The 19,629-nt window shown below is 36.0% G+C and overlaps 1 protein-coding gene across 2 annotated transcripts in view; it reads left to right on the forward strand.

The window, feature by feature from the left end:
* LOC101430062 (complement factor H) overlaps positions 1 to 19,629 on the forward strand; it is a 99,600-nt gene that overhangs the window by 49,990 nt on the left and 29,981 nt on the right. For both annotated transcript variants that reach the window (XM_071207629.1, XM_058274908.2), the window contains exon 12: positions 2,758 to 2,934. In XM_071207629.1, the coding sequence (XP_071063730.1) occupies positions 2,758 to 2,934 (177 nt within the window). The remainder of the gene's footprint in view (positions 1 to 2,757; positions 2,935 to 19,629) is intronic.

Raw genomic sequence — 19,629 nt, forward strand, 5'->3', positions numbered from 1 at the left:
GTGGGTTTTTCTCATACATGTCTTTTGTCACACTGAAGAAGTTTCTAAATATTCTTAGTTTTCTGAGTGTTTTTATGAAGAAACGGTGCTGGATTTAGTTAAGTGATTTTCCTGTGTCAATTGAGATAATAATGTGTTTTCCCCTTTCATTCTATTAAGTTAGTATGTTATACAAATTGATATTCTTATGTGGAACTACCCTTGCATTCCTGGGATAAGTGCCATTTGGTCAAAGTGTGGAATTGTTTTAACATGCTGTTAGATGTAGTTTGCTAGTGTTTTTTTTGTTGAGGATTTTTGCATTTATATTCATAAGGGATATTGGGCTGTAATTTTCTTGTGACAATTTTATCTGGTTTCACTATTATATTCTTGACTTCACTGAATAATCGAGGAAGTGTTACTGCCTCATCAGATTTCTGGAATGTTTGAGATGAATTGTATAAATTTATTTATTATTTAATTATATTTTTTATCATTTGTCTTTTTTTTACAATATACAGTATTTTTAAAAATGCACAGTGTTGTAACATTTGTGCTTTCTCCCTTTTAGAAACATGCTCAAAAGTAGATATAACTATCGACAATGGTTTCTTTTCTGAATGTGATTATACATACCCCTTAAATAAAACAACACAATATAGTTGTAAACCAGGACACATAACACCAGAGAATAAAATATCAGGATCAATTACATGTTTGCAAAGTGGATGATCTGCTCAACCAACATACATTAGCAAGGAATTTAGTATGCTAGGGTTCATTCTTCTGATGATCATTATACAAAAGTTTCCATTAACATAATTATTCTAGGAGAGGGGTATGTGTTTTCATTTGAAAAGACAAATAGGCCATTTGAGAAATTGTTATGTTTCTGTGTGTGTATAAAAATATGTATATATTTCAAACTTTTTTCCCTCTCTGTAAGCTAGATGGTTTTGAAGATTTACTAAGAACAAATTGCTTAGTTTACTTCATTGATTAACTTTATTTGAAAACCACTCAGTGATATTTTTGAAGTATAAGATATTCACTTCATGCTATGTAATTTTCTTTTCTTTTCTTGAAATTTCCATGATTTCTATGGGCTCTCATTAAAGAAAAATGATTAAAATTGCCCTATGTCAACACATTTTATACTAGTTTGTTATCAGTTATCTATTATTAAACATTCTTATTATAAAAGAGAAAATGTTTATAAATACATTGTTGCTTTAATCAAATTAATCCACTTACTTTTGTATATATCATAACTGCTAATGTTAAATTACCTCTAAATTTACAATGTCTTTCCGTTTTTCTGAAAAATGATATGCACATCTGTTTTTTTCCTGTGTCCACATCCTTTTTTTAATCTAATTTTTAAATTTTGTCTTAAAAAAAGTTTTAGATCACAGTAACTCACATACACAATATACGGAACTCCCATATATCCAACATCAAACCCTTTTCCCCTTTCCCCAGCAATGATCTTTTTACATGTTTGTCTTATATTTGCTGCAGCCGATGTACAGATTTTGAAACATAGCTATCAAACATGATTCTGTTTTGATTTACATTATGGTTTATACTATAGGCTGTATAAATTTCTAAATTTTTAGCTTCCTTATGTTTTACATTATGGTTTACATTTTAGCTTATAGACTTTTATACACTTTTGTTGTAAGTTAACACCTCATATATCCATCATTGCATGATCTAGTGGAGCAGTTCCATTGCCCCCCTAGTTGCCCTGCTTCCATCTATTCTATACCTCTCTCCCCTTCCCTTCAGGGCCCACAGTGACAATCAACCTTCACTGCTTGAGGGACCAGATTTACAGATACTGTAACGATGGTGAAAACTTGATATACTAGACTTCCCTCACTAATTGGGAGCCACCGTTTTTCTGGGTAGACAAAATTCCCTCTATTTGGGAACATCAGATCCCCTCAGGATGTGGGTACACCTTCACATCCATTGTATGGGTCTGCACACAATGATATAACACACTATGTCAAAATGAGCACTCACACTCCCTAGAAGCTTGCCCCTGTAACAGATGCTCCCCTTAAGCACCTTAAACACGTAATTCTTCCTTGTCATATTTTCTAAATAGTTTTCTTAACATTATAGCTTCAAACATATACCTGACATTTTCCAATATTCAAATGTTCCCCCCAGGAACATTTGGACGCCAATTACTTGGGCCATCTGACCCATCCTCCTAAGGCTTGGTGGCCGTGTCAAATATCAAATGAGTGTATATATGAGGATCTACTTCAAAACTCTCAATTAAGTTCCTTTGGCCAATATGTCTCTCTTTATGCCAATACCACACCATTTTGATTACTGTAGCTATGTAGTATGTTTTATTTATTTGTGTGTGTGTGTTTTTAAAATTTTTATAATAAATTTAAAAATTCACAGAATTAGCAAAACCAATATGATGAACCCCTAGGATATGCAAATCTTTATGTCCTATTTTAGCACCAGCATGTGACAAGCTCATAAAGGAAAATAGAATTGACAAAAATGTGTTAATTTAAGTTTTTCAGAGGGTAATAGTTGACAATAATGGTGTATATAGAAATAATTTTTTTCATTGTTAGTAGCTGTTCAGGACCACAGCTTATCACTTGTCTTCTTAGATTACTTTTAAAAGGTAATTAATTTATTAGCATATTCTAATGGTTAAAATTTTCTGTTCTTGAGAAAGATTTCCCCAAATGTCCATTAAGTGACATTAGAACTAACCTTAATTTTATAATACTTCAGAATCTTGTGATATGCCAGTATTTGAGAATGCCAAAGCCAGAAGTAAAGATACCTGGTTTAAGCTCAATGACAAGTTGGACTACGAATGCAATGATGGATATGAAAACACAGACGGAAGCACCACAGGCTCCATAGTGTGTGGTGAAGATGGTTGGTCTGGCACTCCCATATGTCCAGGTAAGTACTTTTATTTCAGCCATTTATTTTTCAGAATTCAAAAAAAATTGTGCTCTTTATTTCAGATTTGAATTATCTAGAAAGTTTTTAAGGAGCATTGATCAAAATCAAATTGTCTTCTGATTTAATGTGAACTGGGAAGGGATTGTGTTTTGAAGTCCAAAGTTCATATCCTATATTTAGTGCACTACATGAAGTAATGTTTTTAGTGGACCACATGCATTATAGTTTGCAATCAAAATAAATCATTTTCAATTTATCCAAAATACAATCTACCAAATGATTATGTATCGATGAGATAATCAAGTACTTTTTCCTTCATTTTGTTAATGTGGTTTATTACATTAGTTGATGTTCTTATGTGTGAGCTATCCTTTCAAACCAGGGATAAATCCCACTTGATCAGGGTGTTTAATTCTTTTAATTTGCTGTTGTATCTGGATCGGAGTATTTTGTTTTGAATTTTTGTATCTATGTTCATGATAACTGACCTCCATGGTTTTTTTTTTTTTCTTATGGTATCTTTATCTGAATTTTGTGTGAGAGTGATGTTATCCTCTCTCTTAGTTTGTTCACAGGACTGTTGATGGCAGAGTAACAGAAATGGGTTGGTTTTTATAGTGGCGATTTTCTTTAGAGTAAAAGCAAAAAGATATGAAGCTGTAAGATGCCCAAATCAAGGCACTAACAGAGATGCTTTCTCACCAAAGTGCTAGTGATCCTGGATCCTGCTATGTGGCCCTGCAAGATGGCTACCAATCTCTGCTGTGGCCCTGCCCTCCCTTTCAGAATCTACCAACTCTCAGAGCATAGCTAAGGGCAATCAGGCATAGGGCTTGCATCTTTCCAATCCTCCTCTCTCAGATTCATCTGCTCAGGTTTCTTCCCAAGTTCACCTGTGGGCAATCAGGCATATATAGCTTGTCTCTTCTGCCTTAGACTTCTCTATGGGCCCAGCCTTTTAGGAGCTTTGTCCTTAAGCTTTGGCTGCTAATGAATCTCAAGTCCTATCTCACAAGACAGGATCAAAAAATGGCAGCTTTCTTTTTCTGTGTATGTCTCTCTGTGTCTCAGTTTATTTAAAGCTCCAGTAAGAAAGCAAAGACCCAAGTTGAGTCATGGTTTTCTAACTGAGTCCAATCAAAAGGGTCCCATACCCACAGCAATGAACTAGTTCAAGAACATAATCTTTTTTAGGGGATTCACCAAATTCGAATTGCTGTACTCCACCTTCTGAATTCCAAAGAATGAAAACAAAAAAAAACAAGTTCTTTCCATATACAAGATACATTAATTATATCACAATATTTCAAAGAGCCTTAAGTCTTTTCAGTAGCAATGCTAAGTACAAAAATCTCATAAAATCAGTCATCTGCATGAAGTTTGTCTTGGGGGAAAATTTCCTCTCTGACTGTAAACCTGTGAAACAAAACAAATTATTTGCTTTCAATATTCAAGAGAGAGACAGACATAGGATAAATGTCTGCATTTCTATAGGGTGAAATTTGAAGGAAAACAGGCCACATAGTTCCCAAACTATTCCAAAAACTTTCTGGACATATTCCATTAGATTTCACAAAGAATCATCTATCAAAAGATGGTTTCTTCTGCTCAAGTACACAGGAGAGGTCACCTCTTCCAAGGGTTTCCCAAAGGCCATCTTCTTGGTTACACCTTTATCAAGCCTCAGACCATTATCCTTCAAGAACATAGGGGTGACAGACATACTTTCTCCAATCTCTGGGGGACAGTCTCAACCCCCTTGCAGAAGGGTGGTGTCAACATTCTCCCTAATCTCTGACAAACAGGTCATATGCCCCCAGAATAGTGGTGAGGTGACTTAGCTCTCTTATCTTCAGAGAATGTGTTCCACCATCTCTGTAGCCTGGGGTAGCCAAACACTCACTGAACAATGGGCTAGAAGAGCTACCCTCTTCAAAGACCTGGGCAAACTCACATGAATGGGGCCCTTCTCTTGGCCTGAGATGATGTCTTAAGTTCAGACTTCAGCTTCCATGATTTTCTTCTTGAAGTCATTTTTCCTTCATTCCTACCCTTCCCTGTCCCTTTTAGCACAAAGTGACAGTGGTTTTGTTCATTCAGATCTCACAGAAAGTTTGTTGGTTTAGCATGCAGGAAAGAAGGGTCCAAATTATCAGACAATAAGATTTCCACAACTCTTTCCTGGATAACTGCATTTCCAATCCTGACTTGCAAGGAAATGGCTGCCTTTTTCCAAGTTTAGTTAAGTCCTCACATTGGGCACTATCCTCTAGAGGCTTGTTTTCTGGAAAGCCAAAATTCCAAAATCATCAATTTCTTATTTCTTTTTACCAAGATTAACTGTTAGCAGCTTATCTCTTTCTTCTCACATTTTGCTACATGCTGCAAGGAGAAGCCAGGTCACATTTTCCACATTTAATTAGGAAATCTCCTCAATTAAATGTCCAAGTTCATCACTTTCAAATTCTGCCTTCCATGTAACACCAGCAGTCGATTTTGCCAAGTTTTCTGCTACTTTAAAACAAAGGTCACCTTTCTTCTAGTTTCCAATAAACACGTTCATCATTTCTGTTTGAAGACTTACCAGAACTATCTTTAGTGTCCATATCTCTACCAACAGTCTCTTCGGAACAGTCTAGGCCTTTTCTATCAAACATCTCATAAGTCCTCCAAAAATATTCTTTCCTATTTATAATGCCATTTCAATATTTTGTAATTGCAAGCAGTGACAACACATTCTCCTGGTACCAATTTTTGTCTAAGTTCACTGCAGGGATGTCAATGCAAAGTACCAGAAATGGGTTGACTTTTATAATGGGAATATTCTTTAGGGTTAATAGTTTACAGTTCTGAGGCCACATGTCCAAATCAAGGTGGCATCAGAAATGTTTTCTCACCAGTGTTAGCTACTGTTGAACCCGAGTTTGTCTCCTGTAGCAAAGCAAGGTGGCGACTGATATGTGCTGAGGTCGCTGCCTTTCCTTACAGAATCTAATAACTCCTGTAGCTCAGATGCAGGCAACCAGGCATAAGGCTTGTTGCGTTCTGAGCCTCCTCTCTCAGACTCAGTTGCTCTGCTTTCTTCCCAAGTTCAGCTTGGGCTATCAGACATATGGCTCATCTCTTCAGCCTTGAGCTACTCTAAGGGCTCAGCCTCTTGGGGGTTTTGTGCTTCACTTTTGACTGCTAGCAACCCTCAAGACCTCTCTCACATAACTGGATCAAAAATGTCAGCCTCCTTCTCTGTGTCTCTCTCTCTGTGTCTCTGTTTATGTGAAGCTCTGATAAAGAGGGCAGAGACCCAACCTGAATCATGCTGCACAGACATATTCCATTCAAAAGGGAATGGATTACTTCAAGAACATAATCTATTTGGTGCTTTATCAAATTCATACTGTCATAGTCTCATAAAATGAATTTTTTGAGGAGTTTGAAGAGAATTGATGTTATGTCTTCTTGGAGTATTTGGTAAAATTCCCTTGTAAATCTTTCTGGTCCTGGGCTTTTCAGGGTGTTGGAGGTCTTTGTTTACTGATTCTATCTCTTTACTACTTATTGGTTTGTTGAGATCTTCTCTTTCTTCTTGAGTCAGTGTAGGTAGTTTTGGCTACTAAGAATTTGATCATTTCACCTGGCCTGTAGTTGTTCATAGTAGTCTGTTTCCATTTGCTGTGTATTCTCCTGTGTCTGCTTATCTTCTCTTTAGTAGGCACTGGGAACTGATCCTGGGACCTTCAGGAGTGGAAGAGAGGTGCTCAATCTTTTGTACCACCTCAGCTCCCTGGTCTGTTGAATCTCTTACTGTCTCTTACTGTCTCTCCTCTCTGATTCTTTTTGTTGTGTCATCTTTCTGTTCAAGCTCTCCACTTGGGCCAGCTTGCTGTGCCAGGCCAGCATTCTTGTGCAGGCCTGCACTCCACAGGCCAGCATTCCATTTGTGCCAGCTTACCATGTAGGTCAGCACTCCATGTGGGCCATCTCTCTGCTTAGGACAGCTTGTTGTGCAGGCAGCTTACCTTCACCAGGAGGCACTGGGAACACGACCTTGAAACTCCCGTATGGTAGATGGGAGCTCAAAAGCTTGAGCCACATCCTCTTCCCAACTGCCCCCTTATTTTTATTCATACCTCAATTTTGGGGGATCTGGAATGATGTCCACTCTGACAGATTCAGGCTGAAAACGGATGTAGATATAACGGGGCCGAGGAATAGAATTGTTGAAGTTGAAGATACTCCTTGCTTTGTGGCTGGGGCTGATCTATGATCATCATTTTGTTAGTAGTCCAGGGCAGGCCCAAATAACTGGAGAGTAGGAGTTGGCCATGTATCTGTTGGGTTTCAGGGTTCACTGGTATAGGAGCATTCCAAGGCTTTAAGACTCCAAGAAATATGTTTAACAAGTAAATTAAAAATTATAGGTACAAATTAAGAAAAAGTAGAAGAAACATGATTAAGGAAGTTATTTGTTTGTTTGTTTGTTATCTTAAGAGGTACTGGGGCTTGAACCCAGACTTCATACAAGTAAAGCAGGTGCTCAACCACTAAGTCACACCTGTTCCAAAAGGAGTATAACTATGTTATATTGGGGAAACAGATTTTCATATATTCCCATATAGAGCCCTTCAAAGGGATGTTGATTTCACATGAAGATGTTGCTTGCCTCTGGTGTCCAGACATCCACAGAATACTCATGAGCACTTGTGTTTAAGTCTTTGCTTACTCTGGCAGTTTTTGAGGTCTGGCTTGTATAACTTCTGGAATGACCCCCTGACTCAATTTGAAATCTCTTAGCCATAAAAACTCTATTTTATTAATATTTCCCCTTTTGGTCAAATTCTTTCTCCAAGTGCATCACTGATTAAGGCTTGATAATAATTCCTTGGCACCAGTGAGGCTCATTCACGGGGGTCATGGCCAACATTGCGTGGAAGGTAATGAGTTCATTTGTGGAGTTTGACTTTGAGAGGCCAAACTTGAGTAACAAGAAGGTTTTTAGGAGGTAACTCTTAGGCATTAATATAATTAGGCTTACTTTCATTATTACAGGAATAAGGTTCATAAGTGCAAGGGTTTGGCTTGTTAGTCTGTTTTCTTTTATTATGTAAGACTTAAATATATCAGAACTTTTGGCCATTTTATTTTAGAAAAGAGCAGATCTTTCTCAGGAAGGAAAGTATAATATTTTGATAGTCACTGTGAGGTCCTCCATTTATCCAAAAAGCATACCTATTGCACAAGGACACATTTATAGTCATAGAAGTATGTAGCTATATAGCATTCAAGATGTTCAAAAGGCCCTGTCTATTGAGATACCTAACCATGTCCTACTTTTACCTTCTTTCTAGGGTTATGTTATTTGACATGTAGAACAACTTTATATACTGTCCTTACTTCTTATACAAAGTTCTTCTTTTTCCTGATTATGAATCTTTGACTTGCCGTAGGTTGAATGTACTTTCAGAGTAAAACAATATGACTGACAAGGAAATTTGGTTATTTCTGAGATGCAAAACATTATTCTAGGAGTAAAAATTGCAACATTCTAATATACTCCCCTTATTGCTGACACTTAACATAGGTATGGTATCTTTGTTAACAATTGATGCAAGAATATTAAAATACCACTGTTAACTATAGTCTGTATTTTGCTTTAGATATATTATTTCTCTCATATACCACCCTATTATTAACACATCATCCTAGTGATATATTTTTGTTATAGATCCTGAAAGAACATACAAATATTTACATTATTAATCACAATTCTTGTCTACCACAGGGTTCATTATGTTATTTACTCCATATTTCATCCTCTTGCTTTCCTTCTATTAACATATATGACCCAAAATTTCCCCTTTTAACCACATTTACACATATACTTTAACACTGTTCATTACAATCACAATATTATGGCTACCATCACCTCTGTCCATTTCCAAGCCATTACAATCATACTAATTATAAATTCTGCACCAATTAAGTATCAGGCCCCCATTCCCTACTCCCATTCTATCTATTTGTAACCTATCTTTTAGATTCTACCTCTAGAGTTTGCTTATTATAATTAGTTCATATTAGTGAGATCATATAATATTTATTCTTTTGTGTCTGGCTTATTTAACTAAACTAAGGTCCTACAAATTCATCCACATTGTCTCATGCATCAGTATTTCATTCCTTCTTCAGATGAATAATATCCCATCATATGTATACACCACATTTTGTTTAACCATTCATCGTTTGATGAACATGGGTTGCTTGCATCTTTGGCAATTATGAATAATGCTACTATAAACTTTGGTTTGCATATATCTCTTCATGTCCCTGTTTTCATTCTTCTGGGTATATATACCTAGTTAATAGAATTACAGAGCCATTTGGCAATTTGATCATTAGAGTCCTGAGGAACTGAAAAACTGTCTTCTACAACAGCTGCACCATTCTACATTCCCACCACCAGTGAATGAGTGCTCCTATGTTTCTGCATCCCCTTCAACTCTTGTATTTTTCTGTTGTTCTTTTTAATAGTGGCCAGGCTAGTAGCTGTGAAATCATATCTCATTGTGGTTTTGATTTGCATTTCCATAATAGCTAGCAATGTTGAGCATCTTTTCGTGTGCTTTTTAGTTATTTATATTTCTTCTTCTGGAAAATATCTATTCAAGCCTTTTGCAATTTTTTAATAGGCTTGTTTGTCTTTTTTATTGTTGTTGAGTTGTAGGATTTAATTATATTTTCTGGATATTAGATCTTTATTGGATAAGTGGTTTCCAAATGTTTACTCCCTTTAGGTAGGCTGCTCTTACTTTCTTGACAAAATCTTTTGAATCATAATGGTTTTTAATTTTGAGAAGTTCCCATTTATCTAATTTGTCTTTTGTTGTTCATGTTTTGGGTATGAAGTGTATGAAACCATTGCCTAGAACTAGATATTGAAGATGTGGCCCTGTATTTTATTCTAGGAGTTTATGGGTTTATTGGGCTCTTATATTTAGTTCTCAAATCCATCTTGAGTTAATTTTTGTAGGGTGTGAAATAGGGGTCCTTTTTCATTCTTTTCGTATAGGTGTTCAGTTCTCCCAGTATCATTTGAAGAGACTATTCTGTCCCGGTTATGCGGACTTGGTAGCCTGGTTAAATATCAGTTGGTTGTAGATGTGTGTCTATTTCTGAACTCTTGGTTGAATTCCAATGGTCAATATGTCTATACTTGTGACAATATCATAGTGTTTTGACCACTACAGCTTTGTAATACACTTTAAAGTCTGGTAATGTGAGTCCTCCAAGTTCTATTTTCTTTTTCAGGATATCTGGTTATTTGAGTCCCCACATAGAAATAAATTTTGTAAGTGCCTTTTTATTTTAAGCAAAGAAGGCTGTGGGCATTTTTTTTTTTTTGAGATTTTATTGAATCTGTAAATCAATTTGAGTAGAACTGATGTATTAACAATATTTAATCTTCCAATATATGAGCACGAGAAGTCCTCCCATTTATTTATGTCTTCTTAAATTTCTTTTAACAATGTTGTGTAGTTTTCTGTGTACAAGTCCTCTATTCCCTTAGTTAAATTTATTCATAGTTATTTGATTCTTTTAATTAATATTGTCGATTTTTTCTTGATTCCTTCTCAGATTTTTCTTTACTAGTGTATAGAAATACTATGAATTTTGCATGTTGATCATATATCTTGCCACTTTGTTGAAATTGCTTTTTTAGCTCTAGTAGCTCTGTTGTAGATTTTTCAGGACTTCTTACATATAGAATCATTTTCATCTGCAAATAGTACATATCTTACTTCTTCCTTTCCAATTTGGAGGCTTTATATTTATTTCTTTGCCTCACTACTTTAGCAAGAACTTGTAATGCAGTGTTGCATTACAGTGGAGACAGTGTCTTGGTCCAGGTCTTAGAAGGAAAGCTTTCTGTCTTTCAACATTGAGGATGATGTTAGCTGTGGGTTTTTATTATGTGCACTTTACCACGATGAGAATGTTTCCTTCTATTCCTATTTTTTGAAATTTTTATCAACAAAGGATACTGGATTTTGTCAAATGCCTTTTCTGTGTCAAAAGGACATCATGTGATTTTTCTTCTTCTATTTGTTAATGTGGTGCATTATATTAATTGACTTTGCATTGAGCCACCCATGCATATCTTGGGTAAATCCCAAATGATCGTGGTGTGTAATTCCTTTAATGTGTTCTTGGATTCAATATGCTGGTATTTTGTTGAGGGTTTTATATCTGAATTCACTATAGAAATTAGTCTGTAATTTTCTTTTATTGTGGCATCTTTATCTGCCTTGGATAGTAGGGTGCTGTTGGCTTCACAGAATGAGTTAGGTAATGTTCCCTCCTCTTCTGTTTTTTGGAAGATTTTTAGCAAGAATGTTATTATTTCTTTTTGGAATGATTGGTAGAATTCACCTGTGAGGCTTTCTGGTCTTGGACTTTTCTTTTTTGGGAGGTTTTAGATGCCTGATTCAGTCTCTTTACTTGTGATTGGTCTGCCCAGGTCTTCTATTTCTTCTAGAGTCTGGGTAGTTTGCTCATGTGTTTCTAGGAATTTGTCCATTCCATCTAAGTTGTCTAATGTGTTAGCATAGAATTTTTCATGGTTTCTTTTTATGACCCCTTTTCTCTGGGGTCAGTAGTGATATCCCATCTCTCATTTCTGATTTTATTTGCTTCTTCTTTCTTTTTTCTTTTAAATCAATTTTATTAATCTTAAAGAAACTGCTTTAGTTTTGTTAATTCTCTCTACTGTTATTTTTTTATCCTCAATTTCATTTACTTATGCTTTAATCTCTATTATTTCTTTCCTTCTGCTTGTTCTGGGATTCTTTTGCTGTTCTTTCTCCATTTCCTCCATGTGTGCAGTTTGGTCTTTGACGTTTTTCTTCCTTTTTAATGTCTTTTCCTTTCATCCTATAAGACTCCCTTCAGTGTTTATTTTAGAGTAGGACGGTGGTTTACAAATTCCCTCAGTGTCTGTTTATGTGTAACTATTTCAATTCTTTCCTTCATGTTTGAAGGACAGTATTTCTGGATACAGAATTCTTCACTGGCAGTTTTTCTTATTCAGTACTTTAAAAATGTCATACCAGTGACCTCTCACCCCTTGATTTATGGTGATAGATCAGCAGTTAATCTTACTCTGTGTCCCTTTTATGTGATATTGCTGCTGTGTGGATTCTCTTTTTATCTTTGGCATTTGACAATCTGATTAGTGTGTGACTAAGAGTAGTTCTGTTAGGCTTTGTTCTTTTGGGATATACTGAGCTTCCTGGATATGTATACCCATTTCTCTCATAAGAGTTCAGAAATTTTTAATATTAGTTCTTAAAATATTCCTTCTATCCCTTTTCAGTCCCTTCTTTATCCGAGACACCCATGAAATATATATTTGTGAGCTTTTCTGTCACTCAATTCTCTGAGACCTTGTTCAATTTCTTCCATTTTTTCTCTATCTGTTCTTCTATATGAATTTGGATATCCTATCTTCTAATTATCTGATTTTCCTCTGCCTATTCATATCTTCTGTTGCATGATTCTAGGGAGTATTTTATCTCTTCTATTGTGACTTTCATTATCATAAGTTCTATAATTTTTCTGTTTATGTTTTCAAATTCTTCTTTATGATCCCTTAGTTTCTCCTTAATATCATTTATCTCTACTTCCCCTTCTTGGAATGATTTAGGAGATTTGTATGTATATCTTTGATTAGTTGTTCCAGATTCTGCATATTTTCTGATTTTCAATTCGTTCCTTTGACTTTGCCGTATTTTCTTATTTTTAGTATGACCTGTAATTTTGCTGATGCCTAGGCATCTGATTATCTTGATAAATTTACACTGATGTTAAGTTTGTCTCTCTTACCTAGGGTTTTATTGTTGTTTGACTTTGTATTAAGGCTCTTCTTTCATATTTGCTTTAGCTATTCTAAATCCTTAGAATTGCCTGTGTTTAAATTATCAAACCCAGGCTAGGGATCCTTGAAGAGGGTACAGACCCATTCCAAAGAGCTATTTCTTTTGCAGGAGTTTCTTTCAGTTTCCTGATGCTCCCTGGATGTTGCATCACGTTCTCTGATTTCTGGAACCTGAGGACTGGCCTCTTTCTCCCCCAGTACCCAGTAAGGCATTCCTCAGTATCTACCTGGCCTCCCTCATGGACCTCCTTACCACCTCTTCTGCACCTGGCAAGCCTGCCTTGCAGGCCATCCACACTGTATTCCTCCTGCTTGTTTTCTTGTCAAATTTGGTGGAAGAATTCTTCCTGTGTCTCCATATACCCCATCTAGGATCCTACCTAATTCTTAAAGTTTAGAAGTTACATCTCTGATGTGAAGTCTTTCATCTTTTTTAATATAAGCATTAAGAACTATGTATTTCCCTTTCATAACTGCCTTCACTGCACCCTAAGTTTTGGTGTGATTATTTTCATTTTCATTTTCATTTTCATTTGCCTCAGGACATTTCTTAATTTCCCTGGTGATTTCTACTTTAACCTATTGACTGTTTAAGAGTACCTTATTTAATTTCCACCAATTTGTGAATTTTCCCTTTCTCCCTATGTTTTTGAGGTCTAACTTCATCATATTGTGGTAAGAGAAAGTACATTGTATAATTTAAATATTTTTTAAATTTATTGAAACTTGTTTTGTGACCTAGAGTATGATTCAAGTGTACTTGAGAAGAATGTGTATTCCATTGCTTTTGGGTGAAGTGTTATATTTATGTCTGTTAGGTCTGGTTGGTTTAGATTATTCTTCAAATCTTGTATTTACTTATTGATAATTTTAGTTTCCTAGGCTGCACAAGAAAATATCCTTAAAGAGTTCAACTTAAACAATGGGAATTTATTAGTTTTTGGTTTTGAGAAGTCTAAAAAGGTCAAATAAAGTTGTCATCAAGGTGATGCTATCTCCCTCAAAACTGTGGCAATCTGGGGCTGAGTGCCAGTGATCCTTTGTCCTTAATTTATCACATAGCAAGGCATATAGTGGCATCTCCTGGTCTCTCCCTTCTCTTCCAAGTTCCATTGATGTTCAAATTCTTTCTACTCCAACTGTGCCTGAATTTCATTCAGCTTATAAAAAACTCCAATAATAGGACTAAGATCTATCCTGATTGTTGTGGGCTATAACTTAACAGAAGTCAAATTGGCTGCAACAAATCCAACTACCAATTCTTAACTCTAGAAAACTGCAAATATAAAATACTTACAATTTACATGTTGTTCCACATTAAAGGAAAAACTCAAAGGTTAAAAAAATTAGGTCATATAACATGTTTTAAAATGTTAATAAAAATTATTGTGATGAGATATACATCATTTTCTTGTGCTAGGTATTATAAACTCATACTGATGGTTACTACTTAATTCTCAAAAAAAAAAGACAAAAATCTGTACAGATTATTATATAAAAATGCCTGCAGGGAATGTCATGATTCAAACATTGTTACTGAAACTAAACCTGAAAAAACATCTAAAACATCAATACCCATGTCATTTTAATTGATGAGGTGTATTTTTTTTTCCTATACAGTAAAGTGAAGATAACAGAAATTCACATAATCTTCAAGTCTGCTTATTTTTTAAAAGTTAGGTTAGAGTCACTTTCCTGAACAGATATTTATGAACTATGAGGTGGAAATGTCATACTCAGGCAAGCGATGTATTTGATGTGTTATTATTCAGAAAATCAATAATCAATCTTGGCCAATCAATTCTCTCCAAAAAAAAAAAAACCACAAAAAAATGCAATGATCTTTCTCTCCTGTGTGACAGCATACCTCAGTTCCATTTTTACTTTGATAAGCCAAATCAAATTTCCAGGTACTTTTATGGCAGATAATGATGAAAGGATTTCTATAACTACTTGCTGGGTCTCTGGGGTGTGGCTTAATATTTTCCTTCCTCATAGTCAGAAACATCAGGAAAGTAATCAGAGTTTAGTTCCAAAAGCTTAAATGCAAACTTTTCTTCTATGTGAGGGGCAGCTGCTAACCATGGTAATAGACAGTAGTCTTTCTTGTGTAACTCTACTGGATACTGAATAATAGTAGATGAGTTTGTTAGCAATTAATTTAATTGCTGCTGCTTCCAACATTCACTGTTTCTGTTTAAAACATAAGGAATGGCTTACCCTTGTCTTCGATCTCTCCCTTGCATCCCTGACCCCTGGCTCCCTTACTGGAAAGAAGGTGCTCTCCTCTACCTCATCCTCTTCCCAAATTGGTGAGGACAGACAAGTTGGCAGGTGGATCAGGAGCCTTTCTGCCTCCATCTGAGTCTGAATGCTTCTATTGGGTAACACTTGGAGTCTGTGAGATGGTCCTAGACCCACACATCCTCTCCTTACAAAGAAGCCTACTTTCCTTAAGAAACCTGCATTACATACCATGGTGCTCTTGGTATCATGCATTGGTCATTTGACTCTAAACTGGAGTCTGAATTAGAAGATGATGTTTCTCTTGTATTGCCCTTAACCAGGGTAAGGTTAAAGCCAGTGTTTGATGCAGTTTGTTTGTAGGTGTGTTTTGCAGTCAGGGTCCCTTCCTTTGATAGCTCAGTCAATATTTTCTTGGAGGATTTTCTGACTTCCAAAATGGCATTGCTGAGACTATCACTGATGATTCATTAAAAGATTCAGACTATGAGCAGGAACTGGGTCTATGTTTTCAGAAATGTCTCCTCCCTTTCTTTTTTTTCCCTTGAACAAGGCTGCTTCTTCCAGGAGAATGACCCCATGATTTCCCTACCTTGCTTTAGGAGACTTGGGGTTCTTGGTTGGTTTTTCATATTCACATTTCTCCTTTTTTTGGTGATTTTCTTTTGGTCTTATCATCATCCATTATGTCACATATTGTCTTATATTTCCTCTTCCATTTTTTTTTTCTTCACCCTCTACTCTATGACAACTTTCGGTTTCAGATCCAAGTTCTTCTCATTTTTGTTCTCTTGCCCCCTCCATTCCTTCTTTGATTATTTGTAACCTAGTTCAGCATCTTCCTCTTTCAACTGAAGCATCACTTCTTTGCTTTTCTAGGCAATAAATAGTACCATCACCATTAGTGACTATTGCAGATTTCTCCACAGTTCCTCTTGTTTCCAACTTAACTCTAAGGTGATTGTTGTCTCATACCTGGCACACACACTTGGTTGGGGGCAGGTAGAGACCTAGGAAGGCCCCAGAACAGAAACTGAACCATTAGCAGATGAGCCTGAGACCTGTAACAACTTGGCATCTGTTCAAGTTGACCAGAAGCCAGAAGACCATGTGGTGAGGGGTTTCTGGTGGTGCTTAGTCAAATTAAGCCATAACCTAATGGCTTCAGAGCTGGCATCCTATTTGAAGCTCATCAGAAGCTGAGATATACCCAAGTGCTAAGGAGCAGTATCATTTTTTTTAAGTTTTTGGGATGTCCATAGTTTGATCTTCTTCATTTGCATTTTATGAATTTTTATGCTCTTATTTTTCATGGGCCATCATTTCTTTCTTTTTTTTTTTTTTTGTCTTGTTCTCTTTTGTTGCAAACTGTCAATTTCAGTATTTTAAAGTGTTAACTCTGGCCCATGTACTTGTTCATTCCCCAGGATGTCAATTTCTTGATATTGTAACAAGCTAATGATATGAGAGAGATATTCTTATATCAGTCATACTATCATGAAAGTCTGTCCAAGGTCAATGCGAATTGCAGGGTCCATCCTGTCTTTTTTGACACTGTGTCTTGTCCTGTACTTTTGCTTACTGGTTTGGAATTCCCCTATTTACAGGAGTTTGAATGACCTCTCTATTTGCCAGCTGAGAGACAGTCTCCCTCTTCCAGTTGTTTAAAGCAGGTAATGTTTTGTCCCAGGCCATCTGCTTCAATAGTTTCTTACACTTCTTTCCTTGTTGTCTCAAGCCACTTTAGCCTAGAGGACAAATTCTGGGATGCGGGCATGTCTGAAAGGATTTTCTCGAGTCAGTCTTCCTCAGGCAGAACAAGGATAGAGACCTATAAAGGGTATACAGGTTGGCTTATATGTTGTAGGGAGGGTGGATAAGGAAGGCCACCAGGTGCTTCTCCCACAGCACCCAAAGCTGTGCTTTCTTCATGTGTCTACCCAATAAGCCTTTGTACTTGTCCTCTCCAAGTCCCCCTTTGAGGAGAGGTAAAGTCTTTAAGTCTCCTGGGTGTTTTTTTTCCAAAACAAATTCATAATTTATGTAAAATCAAATTATCTATTTTATATTTGAAGAAACTGAGGTCCATAAAAGTTAAATTACATACTCTAGGTTCCCAAAGCACAAATGGTAGAGATAAAATTCAAATGTAGGTTATCTAACAACAAAGTCCAATCTCTTAACCAACTATAATTACATTGAAGATGACTCCTACAGGCTTAAGTAGAATGCTATGCATTTATGTTGCAAAATATAATACCACAATATTGGCTTCCAGAAAAATTTGTTTTTTAATTTAAAAACCTGGCATTCATTAATTATTTTCACTGATGCATTATTATGATATTAAGCTTCTGATTGACCTAAGACGTGGCCTCATTTTATATTTTTGCTGTGAGTTTATGACAAATGCTTGCTGAACTTAATTGAATCCCCTAAATATAGCTTTGCCTTAAAAAGTTAATCTGTAGCAAAATATAAGCAAAAATTTCTTTAGTCATAATACTATTGAATTGTGCATGATGGCCAACCTGATGATTTTGGTTTTTATAATGAAACATTGCAGTCAAACTGCCACACATAGATCCATATTTTATTTTACTGATACTTTGGCAGAAATTGTTGCATAAAAAAAATGAGAGGTTCCCATATACCTCATACCCCATCCCCCACTCCTCCCAGATCAACAACCTCTTTTATCGTTGTGGCACATTCATTGCATTTAGTGAATACATTTTGGAGTACTACTGCCCTGCAGGTATTATAGTTTACATTGTAGTTTACATTCTCCCCCAGTACATTAATTGGGTTATGGCAGGATATATAATGTCCAGGATCTGTCCCTACAATATCATTTAGGACAACTCCAAGCCCCGAAAATGCCCCCACATCTCATCTCTTCTTTCCTCTCCCTTGCCTCAGCAACTACCATGGCCACTTTCTCCAGATCAATGCTATATTTTCTTCCATTACTAGTCACAATAGTTCTATAGTAGAATACCAGTAAATTCACTCTAATCCATAATTTATTCCTCCATCCTGTGGATCCTGGGTTGGGGATATCCACTCCGCCTCTATATCAAGACGGGGTTTAGATACCACATGGTTGATGGATGTGATTCTCCTGCTTGGAGTTGTAGGCACTTTTGGTTCCCTGGTGTAGTGGTTGACCATCTTCACCTCCCTATTAGCTGACCTGTGCAAGTTCAACATACTGAAGAGTAGAGTTGCAACTCTGCTGAGGCTCAGGGCCCAGCTGGCACATGGTCAGTCCAGAGATTCAAGTCTCCTAGGTATACACCAACCCCAGTACCAACCACAGGTTCAGTAAAATTGATTTTAAAAAGGCATTATTTTTTAACATAATTCAAAATTTTCAAATTTGTTACAATTATTCTAATCTACCCATGTTGAAAGGCAAGCATCTTTTTATGAGTCCTTTGAAACAAAGCATGTTCTTAGAGCCAATAATGATGAACTTTTATGTTCAGTTTAATAAATACAGTATACTCTGGAGGCACATGGAAAGGGCTTACATTCTTACAAGTAGATGTCTGTGGTTAATGAAAGCTTTCTATAATGGCTGATGATATGTCTTGAAGGTTAAGAGTTGCTGTGGTGATAAGTCTTAAATAATATCTCTTGGTGATATGACATAAATGGTTAAGCTTAGTCTTAAAAGAAAAATATGAACTTTTAGATTGAAGATGTGGAGTGGAAGTGCATACCATGAGTCATAAGGTATAAATGCACTGAGGCTTCCATGTGCATGAAGCTCTGCTGATGGTTGGTCATTGTTCCCTGGGGCCTTGGTGTAGGAGGCAAGTAGGGGAGAGTCAGAGATAGATTGGAGAAAGGCCAATACAAAGTTTTGAGTTGCTAAATACATCAAATGGAAGACTTTGGCTTTTGCACATGCTGATATGCCATTCAGTGAAAGACTTTAAGTGGAGCAATAAAGTACCATGACCAGGGAAAGTAGTTACTGTCTCCATAATAACAGATTATGATGTATGAGAGAAGATGGTATAAAAAAATCACAGCCAATTTTTTTGTGTGCAGGGACTGAAAAATTGGGTGGATGATAAAGTCAGGAAAGCAGGTCAGTTACTTTTGAGAGATGTAATGACAAACAGTTAATTTCTTTGACAACCTGTTCAGTCAATAATTACTCCCTCAAAGATAAGTAGAAAATATATGATTTTTGTATCATATTTAATAAAAATGCTTATCACAATAAACCTGTATCTACATTCAATTTTCTACTTGCAGAATGTTACTTGCCACTATTTAATTTAAGAGGACTAACTGACCACAAAACCAAATAAAAATTAGCAATATGATTTTAATGTAATTTAACTTCCATTGAAAATGAATGTTAAGAATAACAGATAAATTTTTTGTCAAGGACTCATATCAAACAGAACATTTATTTTATTTGGCTGCAGTAGAAACAAAATTTGTGTTTTAATAAGACAATATTTTGGTCACAGAACTTCAGTTCATCATTAATAGTT

This window comes from Dasypus novemcinctus, chromosome 13 (assembly GCF_030445035.2).
Source record: "Dasypus novemcinctus isolate mDasNov1 chromosome 13, mDasNov1.1.hap2, whole genome shotgun sequence".
NCBI classification, from domain to species: domain Eukaryota; kingdom Metazoa; phylum Chordata; class Mammalia; order Cingulata; family Dasypodidae; genus Dasypus; species Dasypus novemcinctus.